We start from the raw sequence: 18,006 nt of genomic DNA on the forward strand, positions 1-18,006 counted from the left end.
AGGAAACAAATTTTGTATTGTAAACTTTGTTATTTTTTTCTATAAGTTTGGTCAAAGTTTACTAAATTTGACTTAGAACAAATCTAATACTACACGTAAATAAAAACAGAAAGAGTAGGTACGAGAAATGAGTGATCTGCTGGTGATGCTCTATCTCGCAACTGTGCGAAAACAAGTGATGGATACGGGATTAATTTCTTTTCAAGATGCATGGCTCTAGGATAAATTAGACCGGGACCTGGACGACTTGACCTGGGGCGACGACTCACCAGACTACCAGACACGAACCAGCCGATCCTCACAACACGGCGGGGGGCGCGCACGCCGAACAGTAGCAGATCCGGGGGGTGGGCTCTATCGGGACTTTTTTTTTTGACTGCCTCTCAACTGGGTACAGCTGTAGTATCTGTTCAAGTACTACTACACACACCTCACGCACGCACACACCCCACACACTACGAGTACTCAAACAAACCTACAACTATACTCAGACTGGACCGCGTCCTTGAAGAGATCACCGGAACCATCCATGGTGCCGTAGACGACGGGCACGTCGTTCTCCCTCTATGGCTCCACGCGCGTGAGAGGCTGCAGACGATATTTAGGGAAGCTACTGTTCCCGGTGGAAATCACGGCCGAGCAGCGCTCGAACCGTGACCGGCTGCTCCGCATGCGGAGGCACAAGCCGCCCGAGCTAGCGCTCGGATCCCGCTCTATCGGGACCTTGCGGGTGCAGGTACGCGCGGGTGCACACGGTGCGTACGCGGAAAGCTTGCCCAGGTCGAAGGTTCCACGCCTTCAGTTCAAGCACAAACTTTTTGTTTTGTTTGTTTCTTCACCGTTCAAATAATATGCTTTCGCGTGGTAGGACTGTAGTAGGCTGCTACGTACTCGCCCGTTACAAAATCGTAACTCATTTTTTAAGCAAAGCTAGATACCTATGGCAAAATTTGCCCCAGAACTACACCGTTAAAAGGTGACCTTCGCTATGAACCATTAAAAAAAGTTGTCACCGCTGAGAGACGCTAATAAATGGTTACATTTGCCGCAAGACACTACATGCATTGTTCTATCCGATTTAATTGAAGAGCCACGTGAAATGACTAATTTGCCCCTACTGCCTCATCTTCTCCCACAGCCCATTTTCTTTCTCCAGAAACTATCGCAGACAAGCTCGTGAGCGGAGCCGGTGGCGCCGATTATTCCTCCCAGTCCCAGCGTACGGCCCCTCCCGATGACGGCCGCGCGTGGCAGGGGCCCTTTGTGGCCGAATTAAAGAAAATAATAAAGCGAGTTTACCAGAAGAGAGCACATCTTTCCATCCGTTCCAATTAATAAAGCGAGTTTACCAGAAGAGAGCACATCTCTACCATTGTGTAAATGTGAAGAGACCCAACGGTTCGGCTTGCACCTAGCGAGGAACGCTAGTATGCGGCACACTATTTATAAGTGTAATGACAAGGGTCGTTACAGGCCCACACCATCGGACCTGGTGTGACAGGACATAACATGTTCTTTCTTAGAGAAGGCTAGCGCTATAAAGGTTTTTCATGCAGGACTAAATCGCCGTTCCGGTATGGACAATGGACTCACAAGGGGCTCTACGTCATTTGCTTTTACCAATATCAATATGGAAGCCAACAACAGGACTATTAGCTCAGTTGGTTAGAGCGTCGTGCTAATAACGCGAAGGTCGCAGGTTCGAGACCTGCATGGGCCACTTGTTTTTAATTTTTTTTTCTTTATACCTTCATTTTATTTTCTGGGCTTGGCCCAGACAACTGCGCCAGACAAGTCCAGTTCGGTTCCTGAGAACCACGTTCCACTGCCGGCCATCTTTCGGAAGATTTTTTCTTCTCCACCTTTCAGTGTTTGAGATTCGTACAGACTATCTCGTTTGTTAGATCTACCCAACTCTAACCTTCTTCCTCCTTCCTCCCGTGCGCCGCCGCCGCCGCCGCTGCAACTGCCGCGCTGCTGCCGCCGCCCCTGCGCTGCATGCCATTGCTGCTGTGCTTTTTGCTGCGCCGCGCGCGGCCGCCCCTCTCCGCGCCGACGCCGGAGAAGAAGATAGATTGAAAAAAAATATTAATCTAGATTTTAGTTTGTTGAATCTATTTTTTGAGATGTTGAAATAGTATGTAAAAATGTTGAATTTACTATTTTGAAATGTTGAACTATTTTTTCAAAATTTTGAAACTAATTTTAGTCTAATAGACTTTATATATAGATAGTTTATACATCTTCCACAAATTATATAGGACAAGTTATATAGGAGCCCCCGCCAGCCTGCCAGACTGCCGGTGCCACCGCAGGCGTGCTGCGGCGCTCAGTGCTCACCGTCACCGGTAATGCGATGAGATGGAGAGCGAGAAGGTGGGAGCGCTGCGTGATTGCTCATCGTCACCGGCAGATTTTCATCTCGGCCGTCACCATCACGGCCGGCGGAAAAGGGCACCCAAACGTAGTCATTGGCATGGCACGCCCTTCTTCACTCGGGCATGGCCTAGGAGACACTTCGATTGCCACGTTTTCGGCTGCTTTTTTTCCGGCTTATTTCGGCTTGTTTTGGCTTATTTCTTCTCATATGGTACTATTAAATCAGCCGAAATCAGCCGGCTTTTAAATCAACCGAACAACCCCTATTAAATCTCACATGGTATAATTTTTTCCATTTTGGATGATGATGCTCGATTTTATTCAAGAAACGCACGTACTAGCTCGAGGTCGAGGTAGCCTCCTGGCTAGCGGCCTGTCGTGACCCGCGACAATATTATAGAGAGGTGTACATAGCACGTGCGCGATTACATCATCCGCTCTCGTTCCTGTCCGCGGCCGCCGTCACGGCCTCGACGACGCCGGCGCCCGCCCTCCCCTCGTTGCGCGCCGCGGCGGCCGCCACCCTCTCGGCGTCCTGCCTCGTGGCCACCTTGTTGGCCGGCAGCGCCTCCGCGGCGCCGCCCACCACGTCCCCGAGCGTCACCGCCCCCGCGCCGCGGCGGCCGCCCCTCGCCGCGTTCGCCTCCGCGGCCCGCTGCGCCGCGGCCGCCACGCCGCCGGGCACGTTGCCGCCCCGCCCCGCCGCGCGCATCTCCGCGGCCTGCACCGCCGCCGTGTCGGTGGGGCCCACCGGCCTGCCGCCCGCAGACGTCTGCGCCGCCGCCTCGAGGGCCTCGCCCACGGTGACCGCGTCCGTGGCGTCCGCGACGTTCCGGTCCGCCACCGGCCCGGTGAACTGCGCCATCACCTGCGAAAAGAGAGCGTGGCGTTCCGTGTTCCAAGGACCGAATAAAGAGAGTACGCAATAGCAACGTACCTGGCCGCCGGCGCTGGCGGTGACCATGCGCTTGCCGCCGGGGAGGTCGGTCTCGGTGGCCTGCAGGCCGCCGCCGTCACGGCCGCGCTGCTCATCCTGCTGGTGGCCTTGCCCGACGACCCGGTCCCGGTCGCGGCGCGCCTGGTGGCGGTCGGCGGACGCCGGGTACACGTCGCCGGCGCGGACGGGCTGTTGCTGGCTCATGCTAGCTGCCGATCGATCAGCTGTGTGGACTCGAACGCGTTAGCTAGACACACACACACACACACACCAGCGCAGAAGCAGAACAAGAGCGCGGTTGGTTCGATCGGCTATGCTATACTACTAGCAGCTCCCAAGCAAAGGCCCAGATCGAGATGCATCTATAAATTCTTGGTGCCGCCGATTGGTGTTGGCGCATGGGTCGCTGCTACACGTTCACTTGGTGCGGTGACACGTCTGGGCGGCGCCTGGAACGAGGGTGCGGGCGTGGCCTGGGTTTGCCGCTCTTTTGTGGGTCGGCATGACACGATGCGCTCGGTCGCCATGACACCTGCAACCGGTTGCATCGGGGCTCGAGATAGGTACGCCGTACACGCTGCAACGTTTAAACGGCAGAGGCATATCAGGGCTCCGCGCATGGCGGCAGCAGTGTGTGGCACAAAAGGCTTCATGGTTTGCGTGAAAAAGAAGCGCACTGATGTGAAGGTGCGTTGCACGGGCCCAGAAGCGGAAAATAACTGAAGAAAATTGACAAGATGAGCTCCAAAATTATTAAGGTTACTTTGATTTTTTTCTAGATTTATAAATTTTACTGTGCACTTTAATTGTATTGTATCTATGTACATATAACAAATCCTATAAATGTCAATAAGCTAAAACAATCTGTATTTTAGAATGAAGTGAATACTAGTAGTTTTTGCTGAAATGTACTACTACTTATCGTTTTGGAAATGGAAACTTACTGCTTGCTACAAACGCAACAAAATTTGTCGCGGGTGATAGCAAACACCGGCCGGCTGATGGAACGAACAAACGATCGATTCATCCGCGATCACAGCTTACAGTGGAAATTGGCGAAGCAAATTTCTGTTGAAAAAAAATGGAAGGAGCCTCGAGGAGGAGCTGATCTGATCTCCTAGGATCCTTTGGATTGCAGAAACAGAAGCGTCTAGAAGATTGTTTGGTTTCAGGGGTTAAATTTTAGTCCATGTCAAATAAAAAAAATTAGTATTTAAAAGTATTAAATAAATATTAATTATAAAACTAACTGGCTAAATTACGAGATGAATATAATAAGATATATTCTATGATTAGCGGATGGTTACTGTAGCATCACTTTAGCAAATTATGAATTAATTAGGCTTATTAGATTCATCTCGCGAATTATCACTCGACTATCAAAAAATTTAAAAATAAATTTTATTTAATACTTCAAAATAGTGAAAAAAAAATTAACGTGACAGGGAATTAAATTTTTTTTCCGAAAACAGACAAGGTCTAGGCTGCACCGAAGGCGACAGAATCAACCTCGATCATCTAAAAATCACAGCCCATGAACAAACGGCCCACTAACTCGTCTTTCTCGCCCCGCACAGCCCACGTCTCTCCTTTTTCCCTCTATGGATGTTGTTTGCTGCAAATGCAGGGGGACCTCAGCTTTTATATTGGGGGGAGGCTGCCGCCCCCTGCCGGACGGTCGGCCTGCCTACCGCCCCTCCACCGGGAGGTAGGGGCCTCCATGCGATAGCACTCAAATTTTAATTACATATAGATACCTACCACCCCACAGAGGGGCGGCAGGGGGCCGGCCGCCCCGCAGACGGGCGGTAGGGGTATAAAACTGTAAATTGTGAAATCAAAAATATATTTATATAAAAAACGTTTTTAAAAAATATAAAAATAAAAGAAGGCCACAGCCCATCCTCCTCTTCGCCAAAATTTGCCACCGGCTGCAGCACCACCGCTCCACCCACAATCCATCACCATTGCTGATTGCCACCGTCCAGTCTTCTCTGTACAATCTGATCTCGCAGTCGAAAATCCTTCCGATCTCGAAACCCGAAATATATATAACCTAACTGTAATAAGGAGCTCGGCGAGCATCGGGAGTTTGAGGAAGAAGAAAGAGAAAACGGAGGTACTAGACCATTTTGAACCGAATTTGAGGTGCTTCAGGTGATAGCTCCTGTTTTTTTTATAGCGCGAGCGATTAGTATGCACCACCATGGCCTTGCACGCCGGCTTAGGTGTAAAAGTTTTGAAACGAAATCTTAATATTTCAGAGTACTAAATAAAATTTATTTGTAAAACTTTTTGTACGGATTGTAAATCACGAGTTGAATCTAATGAGTCTAATTAATTCATGATTAGTGGATGGTTACTGTAGCATCACTGTTGCAAATCATGGATTAAGTAGACTCATTAGATTCGTCTCGCGATTTACAACTCATCTGTACAAAAAATTTTATAAATAAATTTTATTTAATACTTCATGTATGTGTCTAAATATTTGATGTGATATTTTTTAGTATAAATTTTATAGATCTAAACAGGACCTTAGCGGACTTGTCACTCCGTGCGGTCGTGCCCTGGACACAACTCGTGTCGTTGAGGATGTCCGCTCAGCTGGTAAGTTTTTTTTTTGGAACCTGCTCACCAGAGTTGGAGTTCTCAACTCGGCATTAGTGTTCGTATTTTTTTAAATTTATTTTAGAATTTAATCGTCATTAATTTTTCAGTAGTAGTCGATGTGCCTGTCGATAGTAGGTTTCAGTGCATTACTTGGTTATTCTTAAAAATTTGCCGGTTTAGTGTCTTGGAGGTGCTTATTGAGATACAGTTGTATGCATGTATTCAAAATGATGAGTGTGTGGTCGTTTGTGAATGTTTACGTTGGTACCGTGTTTGAAAAAAAAATCACACCAGAACCCCACATGAGAGTGAAGAAAATGTGGACCCACGTGTCATCGAGGGAAGGGTTGGGTTCCTGGTGCGCTCGTGTCAGCAGAATGTGAAATCCCCCCTCCCTCCCGTCGACACGGAAGACGAGAAGAACGGCGAGCGGCGACAGCGCCACAGCGGGAATGCGGCGTTCGGGCGGGGCCTCGTCTTGCGGCAGCGACTGTCGATTCGGTGAGCCGAAAGCCCAGCGGAGGAGCGCTGCGTTGGCGTGCGGCGGCGGCGGCCTCGTCTGTTTCGGGGAGCGCAAGTCACGCGATGCGGAGGGTCGAGTGACGCGGCGGCATCGAGCGGCTCGATCCGGAGCGGGCGGGGAGGATGAGGAGCCCCCGCGCCTCGTGCGCCTGGGCTTGTCACCTCTCGGCGGGGAGGCTCCATTTTAGGTAATTAAATCTCTCTGCTGTGGGCGAGGCAAGATTACCAAATCATCCGTCGATATTTCACCCAATGTCTTCACATTTTCAACATGCGTATTCGTCTTCGATCAACGGATACTAGTCTGCGATGTTCCAGCTGTTTCAGCAGCATTTCAGAATTTATTTTTCTGGAAACGCATGGCTAACCAACCACCTCACGTAAATCCACACCCTGGCATCTGCTGTGATTCGTGAGCAATTTAGACAATATGAGGGGAGAATCGTTGAGCTGTAATCGGGTAAAATTGCTGCCAGCTCGAAATGTGGGTGTGAACATTACCAACAACTTAGGCTGTTGCTGTTGCTGTTGCTTGCGTATGGTATTATGGTATGGAGTTATGAACAATAAGCAAACGGCCATATATGACGCCAGCTCGTTGTCCACACGTAATGACAGAGGTATGACATGTAAAAGACAGGTAAGCTTGATACTTATCCTGTGAATGACTCATGGCTGATTGGCTGAATACGGTGGGCGAGGTTTAGATTGCAGGGCACCCTTTTGCGAGATTTTGGCGTTTTGGTTTTCTTTACAGCTAATACAATGTGTGTACAGCTCATAAAAGTGGAAGTCGACCGAGATAAAAGCACTGGGGTTGCTAGTGTCCATAGGCCGTTTTGGATTCCATTGAGAAAACACGTGAAGTTCTCTGGTGCTTATTTCGTGCACAGCATCTATTGCCACAGCTGTATAAAAGCCATCACCCATTGATGCTGCATTTCATAATTGTAGGAGAAATGTAGGATTGCTTAATATGTTTTCTCACTTGAAAATGTCAACATCCGAGGTTCCTAATCCCAAAGACCCGGAAATTGTTGATTCTCTTCTCCTTGATCTGTTAGATCCAGAAAACAAAGCGTATGCCCTTTCCATGTTACCTAAGGTAATTTTGTTTCTTCTCTATATTGTCTATTCCATCCCCTCCTATTCATTTGGCATAATTTTGATGAGGTTTTTCATAATTTTGCTGGGGTTTTTCTAATATTTTTATTATATTATAAATCGAGATGTAATTCTCTATCTTTCTTTTTTGATTAAGTATTAAGTGATCAACTCATTTGATAATATTAATGCTTGGACACTTAACATAATTATGAAATCGTGAGGTAGACATGCTTACTGAATGATTGTAAAATGCATAGATCTAGTTGTTTTTTCCTCCTTTTTTTTTGGGTAAAGACTTGATTCTCTAACTCTGCTATAAATACTATTGTGTTAACCCATAAGCACCTGTTTATTTCTAATATCTTAACATTTGGAATTATAGAAAGTTCTTCTGGATATAGATTAAACTTTTCCCCATCGCTGACCAATTTAATTTGTGCATCCCTAACAAACTAGCAATTTCTCCATTAGCACTACCTTTCTTCTCCACATGTAATCTGGTGTTACTTATTGATCATAAAACATATCAAATCCATTTTTTAAACTTATATTTTGATGATACACATTGCTATTGTATCATTCTCCTCTTTCCTTTGATTTGACAAGGTAAACACCATTCCCTTTCAATTATAGCATGTAACGCGAAGCATTTTGTATTTAGTAGCTTCTAGGGATAAGGCAAAAGGTAATGTGATGTTCTACTGCAGTAAAGACAATATCATAGTGCAAACTTGATTGCATCCAAAATCATAGAGACAGATTTCGTTCTGCCTATTTCTTAAACCAAAGACAATCCTAAATACCCAAAACACTATGCAATCCAAAAAGGCTGTGCACAGAGAAACAAACATACAAAACCTTTTAAAGAAACAAACCCAAAAGTGAAGGATAAATATAAGGATGCATTTATGTTTTACCTGATAGGAAGAAAGGAAAAGGGTAGAAGGGTCTTTAAATAGAACGGCGAGACCAACAATTGTAGCCTTCTTTTATTTTCTGCGCCTATTTGAAACGGAAAATCGGCCATCTTCCTTGTACACAACCCGCTCCTCCCCAAAGCCTTGCCTCTGTCTCCCCAAGTGGCAAGAGGCAGTAGAGACTGCAACTCATGGCGCAGGTTGTGGACACTAAGATGACGCTGGAGGAGCAGCTTGTGCTCAATCTCTGCAACCATGAGTTGCGTGGAAATGCCCTCGTTGAGCTCTCCAAGGTCCCTCTTGCGCCTTTGCTTATCTGTAGATTATACATCCCCGTGATGAAAGTTTTAGCCTTTTTATTTATCTCTGGAGAGGATTCTTGCCTGGAAGACTTTTTGGTGAAATTCTGCATCTTGTGGTGCTATGTGGCTTTCTGGGATTAGGATGGTTCATTTTTAATGATGGGTGCTGAGGCAATCTAACAGCATTTCTTTGCCATCGATTCTTGGCGCGCAAAGGTTGTACTGTTCGACCTCTTGCGGATTTTAACATGAGGATCCAAGATTATATTGTGCGATTTAGATCCATCTATTAATTGTTTCTGTTTCTCCATTTGGGAATTGCGGGAATTTAGGGATTGTTATGTGCGGCGTTTTAATTTTGTTTCGTAGTTGGAGTTCTGGTGCATGTAGCACTTCAGGAGATTTGGTTTAGATCTAGTTTTGAGTTTATCAAAGGTGGATTGCTGAATTCACACTAATTTTTTAAGTTTCGTATCAATGATATCTGATACATCTTGATTCAACAACTGTGCCCATTTGATCTCTGTAAATTGTCTTCTGGTATAGTATCTTATACTATGTTTTATTGGGCTGAAAAAGTGCTCATCTTTTATTTGTTTGTTTATCTAAGAAGTAGCAGAGCGAGTTGCTATGTTCAAACATAGTGGTTGAAGGATATTTATGTATGGTAAGGTGTATCTGTACTTTTGAAAAGAGTTGCTGTGTTTGTAAGTTTGTTCAGATGGTGTCTGTTGTAGCTTATTGCAAATAATAATGATAGCAAATTTTGAACTACTGGGGACCCATCTCATCTACTGGACAACTTTTCAGTTGCATTTAAGAGTTTGTTTGCAGACCGGGCATGTTTATTATGAAATGCCTTTATAACTAATTATAAATTTGATTGCTGATTGCCCATCCATTTAAAGGCTATGTTGTTGTTGTATTGCCCATCCATTTGTATGAGGTACAGTAGTCCTTTTACTGTTTGTTAGCACTCCAGTTCTGTATTTGAGCTGCCTATTTGTCAAGCAAACTATTATTGCCCTATACGTGTGTATTGACATGCTGATTGCCCTAATGATGGTTGAAGCATGTTCAGTCATTAACATTCCGCATCATTGATGAAAGCAACAAATTTGGTATATAATGTTCTTTTTGCAACTATTTTCAGAAAAGGGAGACGCTTAATAATTTGGCTCCACTGCTGTGGTACTCTTTTGGCACAATAGCTGCACTGCTCCAGGTATGCACTAACCCTTGCCCTCTTCTTTGCTTACTTATAGTATGAGCAAGCTTGAATAGGAGCTTTGAGCCTACTCTGTCATTTTATGTAATTATGATTGGTCTATTAGGGCAGTCATTGTTGATCCAATCCTTGAGTTCATGGCTGTCAGTTTTGTTAATATATGTTCTTGAACTTCAAATAAATATTCTATTGAACTGTCAGTCAGCCTTTTGGTCTCACTTTGTATGTTTGTCTACTTGGAAACATAGGAAATTGTGTCAATCTACCCTGCACTTTCACCCCCAACATTATCAGCAAGTGCAGCGAACCGAGCCTGCAATGCACTTGCACTTCTTCAGGTATGGTTTTAGGGTAAAATGGGGGTAATAACAGAAAGTTGTCTGCTGATTGCAACCATCCCATGACATACTGTCCAGCATAGTGGATTTTTCTTCTGTTTGTTGCTGATCATTTTAAGCTTCCAGCATTGCATTTTGTATCATATGTTTTGTTCACACCTGCCAAAAATTGTTGCAGACTGTTGCAGCACACCCTGAGACCAGGACCCCCTTTTTAGAAGGTACTGACTACAAGAGCATGACTCTTTATGTCAAAGCTGTAATGCATTGAAGGCGGGCTTTGTTAGCCATCCTATGTTCTCTCAAGGTTTTGTTACAGGGACACTATTATGTAGCTGTTGACACTTGAAAATTATACATTTGGTTTATGTCTAACTTGCTATAGTAAAATTTTGAAGTACTCTTTCTATCCATTGATAATGTATTGCAATATATTGCCAATTGTACAAAATAAACGTCATCCTAAATCTAATTTGCATACGAATGTATTGATGCAACTTTTCTGCAATAAACATGCATATGACCAACTGTTGGTTAAATTCGCAAAAGCTTGACCTTTTCAAATCTTACTATACATTATATTGCTGGGTGGAGGGAGTACTATGGTCTATGGATATATTTTTTCTACATGTTTAGTACTTGTAAAACTTTGTAATTTCTGGATCTTGATATTAATTTCTCACTTTGTCCTGTCCTTTCATCCTTTGTTTTTGCAGCTGAAATTCCCTCGTACTTGTTCCCAATCTTGAACACTACCAGCGAGGCCAAATCTTTTGAGTACCTGCGTCTTACTAGCCTTGGTGTTCTCGGTGCTCTTGCTAAGGTAATTTATTGTTGTGGTTATACACATATGAGAAGATTAATCACAATGCCTCATTAAGGAAGTAAATAATCTGGATCTGCTTCACTCAACATGCTGTGCAATCATCAATTAAGATTCACGTTTCATGTTCATATTCAGCTTCTTTGGCTGGCTATGAATTTAGACGCATCTTTGTTCTCTCTGGAATTAGAAGCTAACTATTAACTTTAAAAAACAGGTTTATTGTAAAACTCTATGAAATTGAGACGCATCTTTGTTCTCTGTGGAATTAAAAGATAACTATTTAAATTTTGAAATCAGGCTTACTGTAAATATTTAATGTCCCCTTTGCTCAATTTCTTGAATGATTTGTAATGTTTTGAGCATAATGTACTGGACATCTGAACCCATCTAGTTTACCGGGAAATCAGATGGTAATGTTTCAGTGCCAATATAAACCTTTCACCACAAGATTAGTTTTGATTTTTCATTCATTAGCATCTCAACCACCTCTACCCATTCTATAATGCAATGCCAGAAAACTGGATAACTCAGCAAACTATGAAACATGAATTTAGTAATTGAAGGTTCGGTGCTACGATTATGGAGCTGTTTATCTAGGCATTGAAAAATCAAGCATTGAAAAGAGTATAGAGTAAAATACACTGGCAGTCTTTAAACTTGTTGTAGAGTGTCATCTAGGTCCGTGAACTTAGAAACTGCATATAAGGGTCCATAAACTTGTTAAAGTGTGTCATTTAGGTCCTTGGGCAGTTGCACTAGAGCCATTCCTGGTGATATTAGTAGTGTTCAGTTTGGGCATCCAGATTAATTCCAAACAATTCGAAAATGAGACCTTTTATGCCTCTTCAACACCAACAAAGTCTTCTGCCTTTTGAAAACATGACTATCCTATATTTCATAATAATTAATATTTTATTACTGCACTCTAGCAAATAATTTTAATTTTGAGTCCATCAAAGGATGATCAATTTTAGTGTTCTAGCAATTTCATATTTTTGCAGTGCTGTAGAACCAATTGTGCCTAAATTTTATTATTGAATGACTCATGGCAAAAAGCAGTTCTACTACTATAGCAATGAATGCTTCCATTTTGTTCAGATGTGGAATAATCCAAAATCCTAGAAAAAAAATGTAGATGCTAAATTATGCTCATCTGCAAAAGTATACAAAGATGAGCAAAACTGTAAAAAAAAATACCCTGTATCTACAGTCTCTTTGTTGCTCCGAAGAAATGCTGTGTAAATTGTGATATTCAGAAGGTACACATGGCAACATGGCCCATATGTTAGAATGCTTATGGATTTGGGAACATTCCTCATGTTCAATACCTACTGGTAAAACAGGACTTGTTACCGTAAAAACAATAAATTAATTTCCAAGATCCATCTTTTGTTTTCAACAGATACTATTTCTGCGGATGAGAAAGAAACTTCCCTGTCTTGTGATTCATGCAGGTAGATGATACTGAAGTTGTCAAATTCCTGCTGAAAAAAGAGGTCATTCCTCTGTGCTTGCGAATCATGGGGACAGGCAGTGAGCTTTCAAAAACAGTATGTTATTCATCTTTTGCATTTGCTCATCCATGTCACATCATGCTATTGTATCATATTCTTTAGCACGCTTGGCATTCTGAAGTTTTTGTGGATTTTGGCATGCTATGGGTCATGTAGTTTTTGGCACGCTATACATAATTAAGGATTTTTTAATTGGGATGATTGGTCATCTACTGTCTTTTTGTTATCAGCCGCATGCTATCCAGATCTTTAGTAGCCTATGTGGCATGATATGGCAAGCTAGTCTCTTTCGATATGTCTTATAGTTTGCAACTTTACATCTTGTCTATGTGAGGCAGACTACTGGTCGCTCTATGTTCTAGGATGTAGCCAATAAGGTCATCAATCGCCATCACGATCATTGACCCAGGCTATGTTTCTCTCAGATACCCCTAAAATTAACTTACAACTTCTAAGCACAAAATGGGAGTTATGAAAGAAACTTCTGAAACTATCTTCTGCTGCTAATTTCAGTAGCAAATATACATGTCATCGGTGTTATGTATATTTCTCTTCAATGAGGTTGAGGAGAAGAGTAGGAGTGGACTCATAAATGTTGCGAACCTCTTTGTGACATCTCACCTGCATAAACCACAAGTAGTTGAGTAGATAAGCCTAGGTCTCCCTTTGGGGGTGGAATGAAGTAGATCCAGTAGTAAGCCCCATCAGCAAGGCTTGGCCAATGGGCATTTACACTACTAATTTAATAACCATTGCTTTGATTCACTAATAAGCCAGATGCATATGCAGGTGGCCACTTTCATTGTCCACAAGATTATGCTAGATGAAGTGGGGCTACAGCATATATGTGCCACCCCGGAATGTTTCTTTGAGGTAGCCAATGTTTTAGCAAACATGGTGGTTGCATTAGCTGAACAGCCCTCCACCAGGTTGCTGAAGCACGTTATCCACTGCTACATCAGGCTGACGGATGATCCCAGGTACTCCCTCCGTCGCTAAATAACTGTCTTTTTCGCTTCCCGAGAAATGATTTCGATTAATTTTATATAAAATAATATTAATATTTATGATACATAATTGATATCATTAGATAGATCTTTAAATCTAGTTTTCTAACAAATTTATTTGGAGATACAAATGTTGCACGCATTTTTTATAAATCTAGTCAAACTTGTGTCAGCAAAATCCAAAATGACGTTTAATAAGGGACAGAGGGAGTATATGCTGTCGCTTGCATATTAGCAACTTAATAGATAGCATGCACATTTCTTCCCACATGATGACGTATATCTCTTCCCCTCTTGATTGCAGGGCATGTGCTGGGTTGCGAACTCACCTTCCTGAGGCTCTGAGAAACGGAACATTTGATAACTGCCTTAGGGTGAGTTTTGCTTCCAATTCATTACCTATTTGATCTCTTATCAACAGTTGCTCCAATTACACCAGATTGACAGTTGCAACTGAATACTAACTGTATGTCTGTATCTCCGTACTGCAAATACAGGATGACCCTGTTGCAAAGCATGTCCTCCAAAAATTGTTGGATAAATTGGCTAGTCCTGCCGGCGAAGCACCTCATCCAGGTCCAGGTCCTGCGGCAGGCGGGAGACATGGAGAACCCGCTCCGGCAGGCCCAAGTCACACGCCGTGATGTATTATGTATACAGATTTGGTTGCTGCAATCCAAAATTGGCTACAGCGATGCGATTATCTTCTAGCGAATTGCAGCTAGTGGAAGACCGTGCATGGCTCTCGAACAAAGCGTTATGCTGGAGTTTATTACCGTTTCAATAAGGATTGAGCCAGTCCAGTGTGGCGTTGTAGTAATAAGCGCTGCAAACATTGCAGTGCCTGCAGTAGTACTGCTTTATGCATTATTAAAATTTTTGGACACCAAAAATTGAACAAAATCAGTTTTCGAAATAGCGAGATGTAAGATTTAGCAGTAGCCTTCTCTAAGGTAGTTATAGCACTGTTATAGTGGGCCTTGTTTAGTTCCCTATTTTTTTTAGGTTTTGATACTGTAGCACTTTCGTTGTTATTTGGCAATTAATGGCAATTAATGTCCAATTGTGGACTAATTAGACTTAAAAGATTCGTCTCGTCATTTACAATTAAACTGCGTAATGAGTTATTTTTTAACTGTATTTAATACTGCATGTATATGTCCCAAAATACCCATGGCCCTATCTATTATTCAAAGCTCAACAAAGTTGAACAGTTGATGACTTGAACCTGACCCAACGGCCAATAAACGACCGTCGCCCAGCTATCTTACGCGACGAGCTACTGCCCTCACTCACAGGATGATCAAAGATCATTGTTTACATTTCACTGCCGTTTTATTTCAGTCCACAGGCGGTAACTACTAGCAGGTCTTTGCATCGCAGCACTACAGCTAGTCAGCTACAGGCAGCGTGGACCCCTCGTTGATCTGCGCGGCCGCTGCCAGCGCGTCGGCCACCTCGCCCATCCCGCCGCCTCCCCTCCCCGTGGCGGCCGCGACCTTCTCGGCGTCCACCCACGTGGCCGCCCTGTCGCCCGGCGTCCCGGGCGCGGCGCCGCCCAGCACGTCCCTGACCGCCACGGCGGCCCCATGCTCGTTCGCCGCCGCGGCCCGCCGTGCCGCGGCCGCGACGCCGCCGGGGACGGCGCGGCTCAGCCCCGGTGCGCTCTTCTCCGCGGCCTCTACCGCCGACGCGTAGCCGCGGTCCACCGGCCGGGCTCAGCGCCGCCGCCTGCAGAGCCTGCCCGACCGTGACCTTCTCCGTAGCCACCGGTTCCTCCTGCTCCCTGCAGGCGCCGTCGTCGCCGGGGCGGCCAGGCTGAGCGCGGCTCATGCTTGCTGCCGACCAGTGTGACACGCTGCCTAGGTGTGGCACAGCACAGCTTCAATGCAGGGCAACCAATAATATCGCACCCCGGCGTCTTGCCCCGACACGTGTAGGCGTGGCTAAGATGGGAGCGGCAAGGTTTGGCACCCTGCAAGCTCTGCTTGACACGGCAACCTGGGCTGCAGTGAGCCAGTGACACTGCATGTACTGGATGCTGGTTGCTGGGAGTGCAGGAACGATGACAACGCTTTTTTTTTTTTGAGTCGCGGGGCAAGGCAACGGGCAACTTCTCCGGGTGCACCCAGCAGCCTCAGGAGCAGAGACTTCAACCCTTCGTAAGCTTAGAGCAACTTCAACACATTGATTCTTTTCCTTTCTCCTTTCTCACCATATAGGAAAATCTCTTTTCTCAATTTTAATAAATTTTAATATATATAAAAGAAGTGCTCCAGCAGATTGATTTTCCCCATTTTTATATGGAAAGGGAGATGTGATGTCTTCCTTTTCTATTGGGGATTGGAGAGAAATTATTAGGGATTTAGAAAAAATAAAGGGGAAAGGGAGATGGAAAATCAATCTGCTGGAGTAAGTTTTTTCAACATCAATCCCCTATATTGAGAAAAAGTGGAAAGGGGAAAGGAGAAGATCAATCTGTTGGAGTTGCTCTTAGAATACTAAGGTCCTATTTAGTTCAAAAAAAAATCTACCATACTCGTCACATCAAATTTTTGAACACATGCATGGAGTATTAAATGTAGTTAAAAAATAACTAATTATACAGCCTAACTGATTAGCATGAGATGAATCTTTTAAGTCTAATAAATCCATAATTGGACATTATTTGTTAAGTAGCAACGAAATATGCTACAGCACCAAAACCTAAAACTTTTCACCAACTAAGAATAGATACGGTAGCTTGATAAAGCTTTCGCCCAATGCTTTTGCACGACCACATTGATCACCACTGCAAGAAATCTATCAACTTTTCGCCTCACAGCGCGAAAGGAGTATCATAGCATCAGGCACCCAAACCCTCCAAAGTTGCCTGAGCACACAAACATGAAACACCACAAATCTCACCACTGCCGGCCTCACCAGCTTGGGCACCTACAGACCACCGCCGCAGCTGCAAGGCAGAACCTCGGGTGGCGAAGGAGTCGAGAAACCCCAACACCATGCGCACGAAGCGCGACTACCTGTTGTCCCCTTCTCGGGAGCCCCTTCCTCGTTGTAGATCCAAGTTCCCCCGACGTCGCCGGCGCCTCGACGACAGGTGCGAGGCCCCGGCGTCGGAAGTAGCGCCGGGGAGGAGGCAACGAACACGGCGGCGCAGTGGGGGCCCCACCCAGATCCGGAGAAGGAGAAGCTCGCCACCGCCGCCGAACACGCCGTCGGGCTTGGATCCGCGAAGGAGGGCATGGCAGGGGCGACGGCCGCAGCGGTGAGGAGGGGCGGGGTCCACGGTGGCGAGGAGGTGCAGCGTCCGTGTTGGCGAGGAAGAGCCTCCGCGAGGAAGAAGGCCCCTCTCCCCATCCTTGCAGCCGCGCGGTTGCTCCGGCGGCGGGCAGGGGCAGGTGCGGTTGGGAGGGCGGGGGGGGGGGACCTGCCCGGATCGCCCTGGGGGAAGCAATTTCACTGTTTTGGATTTGAACCATCAAAATTGGGGAAGCAGGTTCACAGTTTATGCCGGTGTCAGCAACGACGGTGCCATTAGGTGTTGTTTTCCTCCCTTGAGGCATTGATTGTGATGCTTGATGCAATGTCAAGGATCTTGTAGGTGAAAACTTTATTCCGGCTTGTCAGATGAGCGACGGCGGCATCATTGACGTCATGTCCTTCTTGAAGGCGTCTTCTTGAAAATCCTCTAACTCGACATTCATTAGCAATTGCGGAGTCTGTTGTGTGAAAGACATAAGATAAGTATTCTAAGTCCGACATCAAGTTTCTAAGCAGATGAAGATGAAATGGACTGAGGATGAATCAAGACAGCGCAAGATTGATTATGAATGAAGAAGAAGAACAAAGCTTAGTCTTCAATTTTTTTTCTTTGTCTTAAGATTTTTCCTTCTTGTGTTTTTGAGCTCCTCATTGGTGAGGATTTGAGTCTAAGAACTCTTTATAACCTTTGGTTGTATATCTACAGTGTGGATATAGAAGGCCAGATTTTATCCTTGAGAACATATCAGGTGCAAACCAACCTCTTTGTGCAAACCGTGCAAACTTCAATCTGGTCCACCGGATCAACATCCAAGGGGCATAGGGGAATTAGATAATTTTATAATTAACCACCCACCTCATCACACTTTTGCAAATCGCGCCCTCCCACTCTCCATGTGCACAGTTTGCACAAAGAGGTTGGTTTGCACCTGATATGTTCCCTTTATTCCCTAATTAGAAAAGATACGGTAGCTCGCTCCTTTTTTATCTAGGAAAGCTCACGTCAAGATCCATAATATTGTACTAAAAAAAGGATATATTGAGATAAAAAA

At 44.8% G+C, this 18,006-nt stretch overlaps 3 protein-coding genes and 1 non-coding gene across 4 annotated transcripts; 2 read left to right on the forward strand and 2 right to left on the reverse strand.

Moving 5' to 3' along the window:
• The first annotated feature begins 1,646 nt into the window (after positions 1-1,646).
• Positions 1,647-1,720, forward strand: TRNAI-AAU. Its single transcript has one exon. It is a non-coding gene; the product is annotated as a tRNA-Ile (tRNA).
• Positions 1,721-2,673: 953 nt separating this feature from the next.
• LOC120656970 (late embryogenesis abundant protein 47-like) lies at positions 2,674-3,652 on the reverse strand. The gene has a single exon (XM_039935213.1). It carries the CDS (start codon positions 3,518-3,520, stop codon positions 2,810-2,812), a length of 711 nt encoding a protein of 236 aa, XP_039791147.1. The 5' UTR covers positions 3,521-3,652; the 3' UTR covers positions 2,674-2,809.
• A 2,631-nt stretch (positions 3,653-6,283) lies between these two features.
• LOC120706664 (CCR4-NOT transcription complex subunit 9-like) lies at positions 6,284-14,764 on the forward strand. The gene is made up of 10 exons (XM_039991354.1): positions 6,284-6,639; positions 7,406-7,556; positions 9,931-10,002; positions 10,254-10,343; positions 10,522-10,564; positions 11,060-11,166; positions 12,624-12,719; positions 13,473-13,663; positions 13,995-14,064; positions 14,188-14,764. The coding sequence occupies exons 1-10, from the start codon at positions 6,575-6,577 to the stop codon at positions 14,332-14,334; spliced, it is 1,032 nt and encodes a 343-aa protein (XP_039847288.1). The 5' UTR covers positions 6,284-6,574; the 3' UTR covers positions 14,335-14,764.
• A 317-nt stretch (positions 14,765-15,081) lies between these two features.
• Positions 15,082-17,050, reverse strand: LOC120655155. Its single transcript, XM_039932884.1, has 2 exons — positions 16,714-17,050; positions 15,082-15,371 (listed from the first exon to the last, which is right to left on the reverse strand). Exons 1-2 carry the CDS (start codon positions 17,048-17,050, stop codon positions 15,082-15,084), a joined length of 627 nt encoding a protein of 208 aa, XP_039788818.1.
• Between the last annotated feature and the right edge of the window lie 956 nt (positions 17,051-18,006).

Source organism: Panicum virgatum, chromosome 1K (genome assembly GCF_016808335.1).
Source record: "Panicum virgatum strain AP13 chromosome 1K, P.virgatum_v5, whole genome shotgun sequence".
NCBI classification, from domain to species: domain Eukaryota; kingdom Viridiplantae; phylum Streptophyta; class Magnoliopsida; order Poales; family Poaceae; genus Panicum; species Panicum virgatum.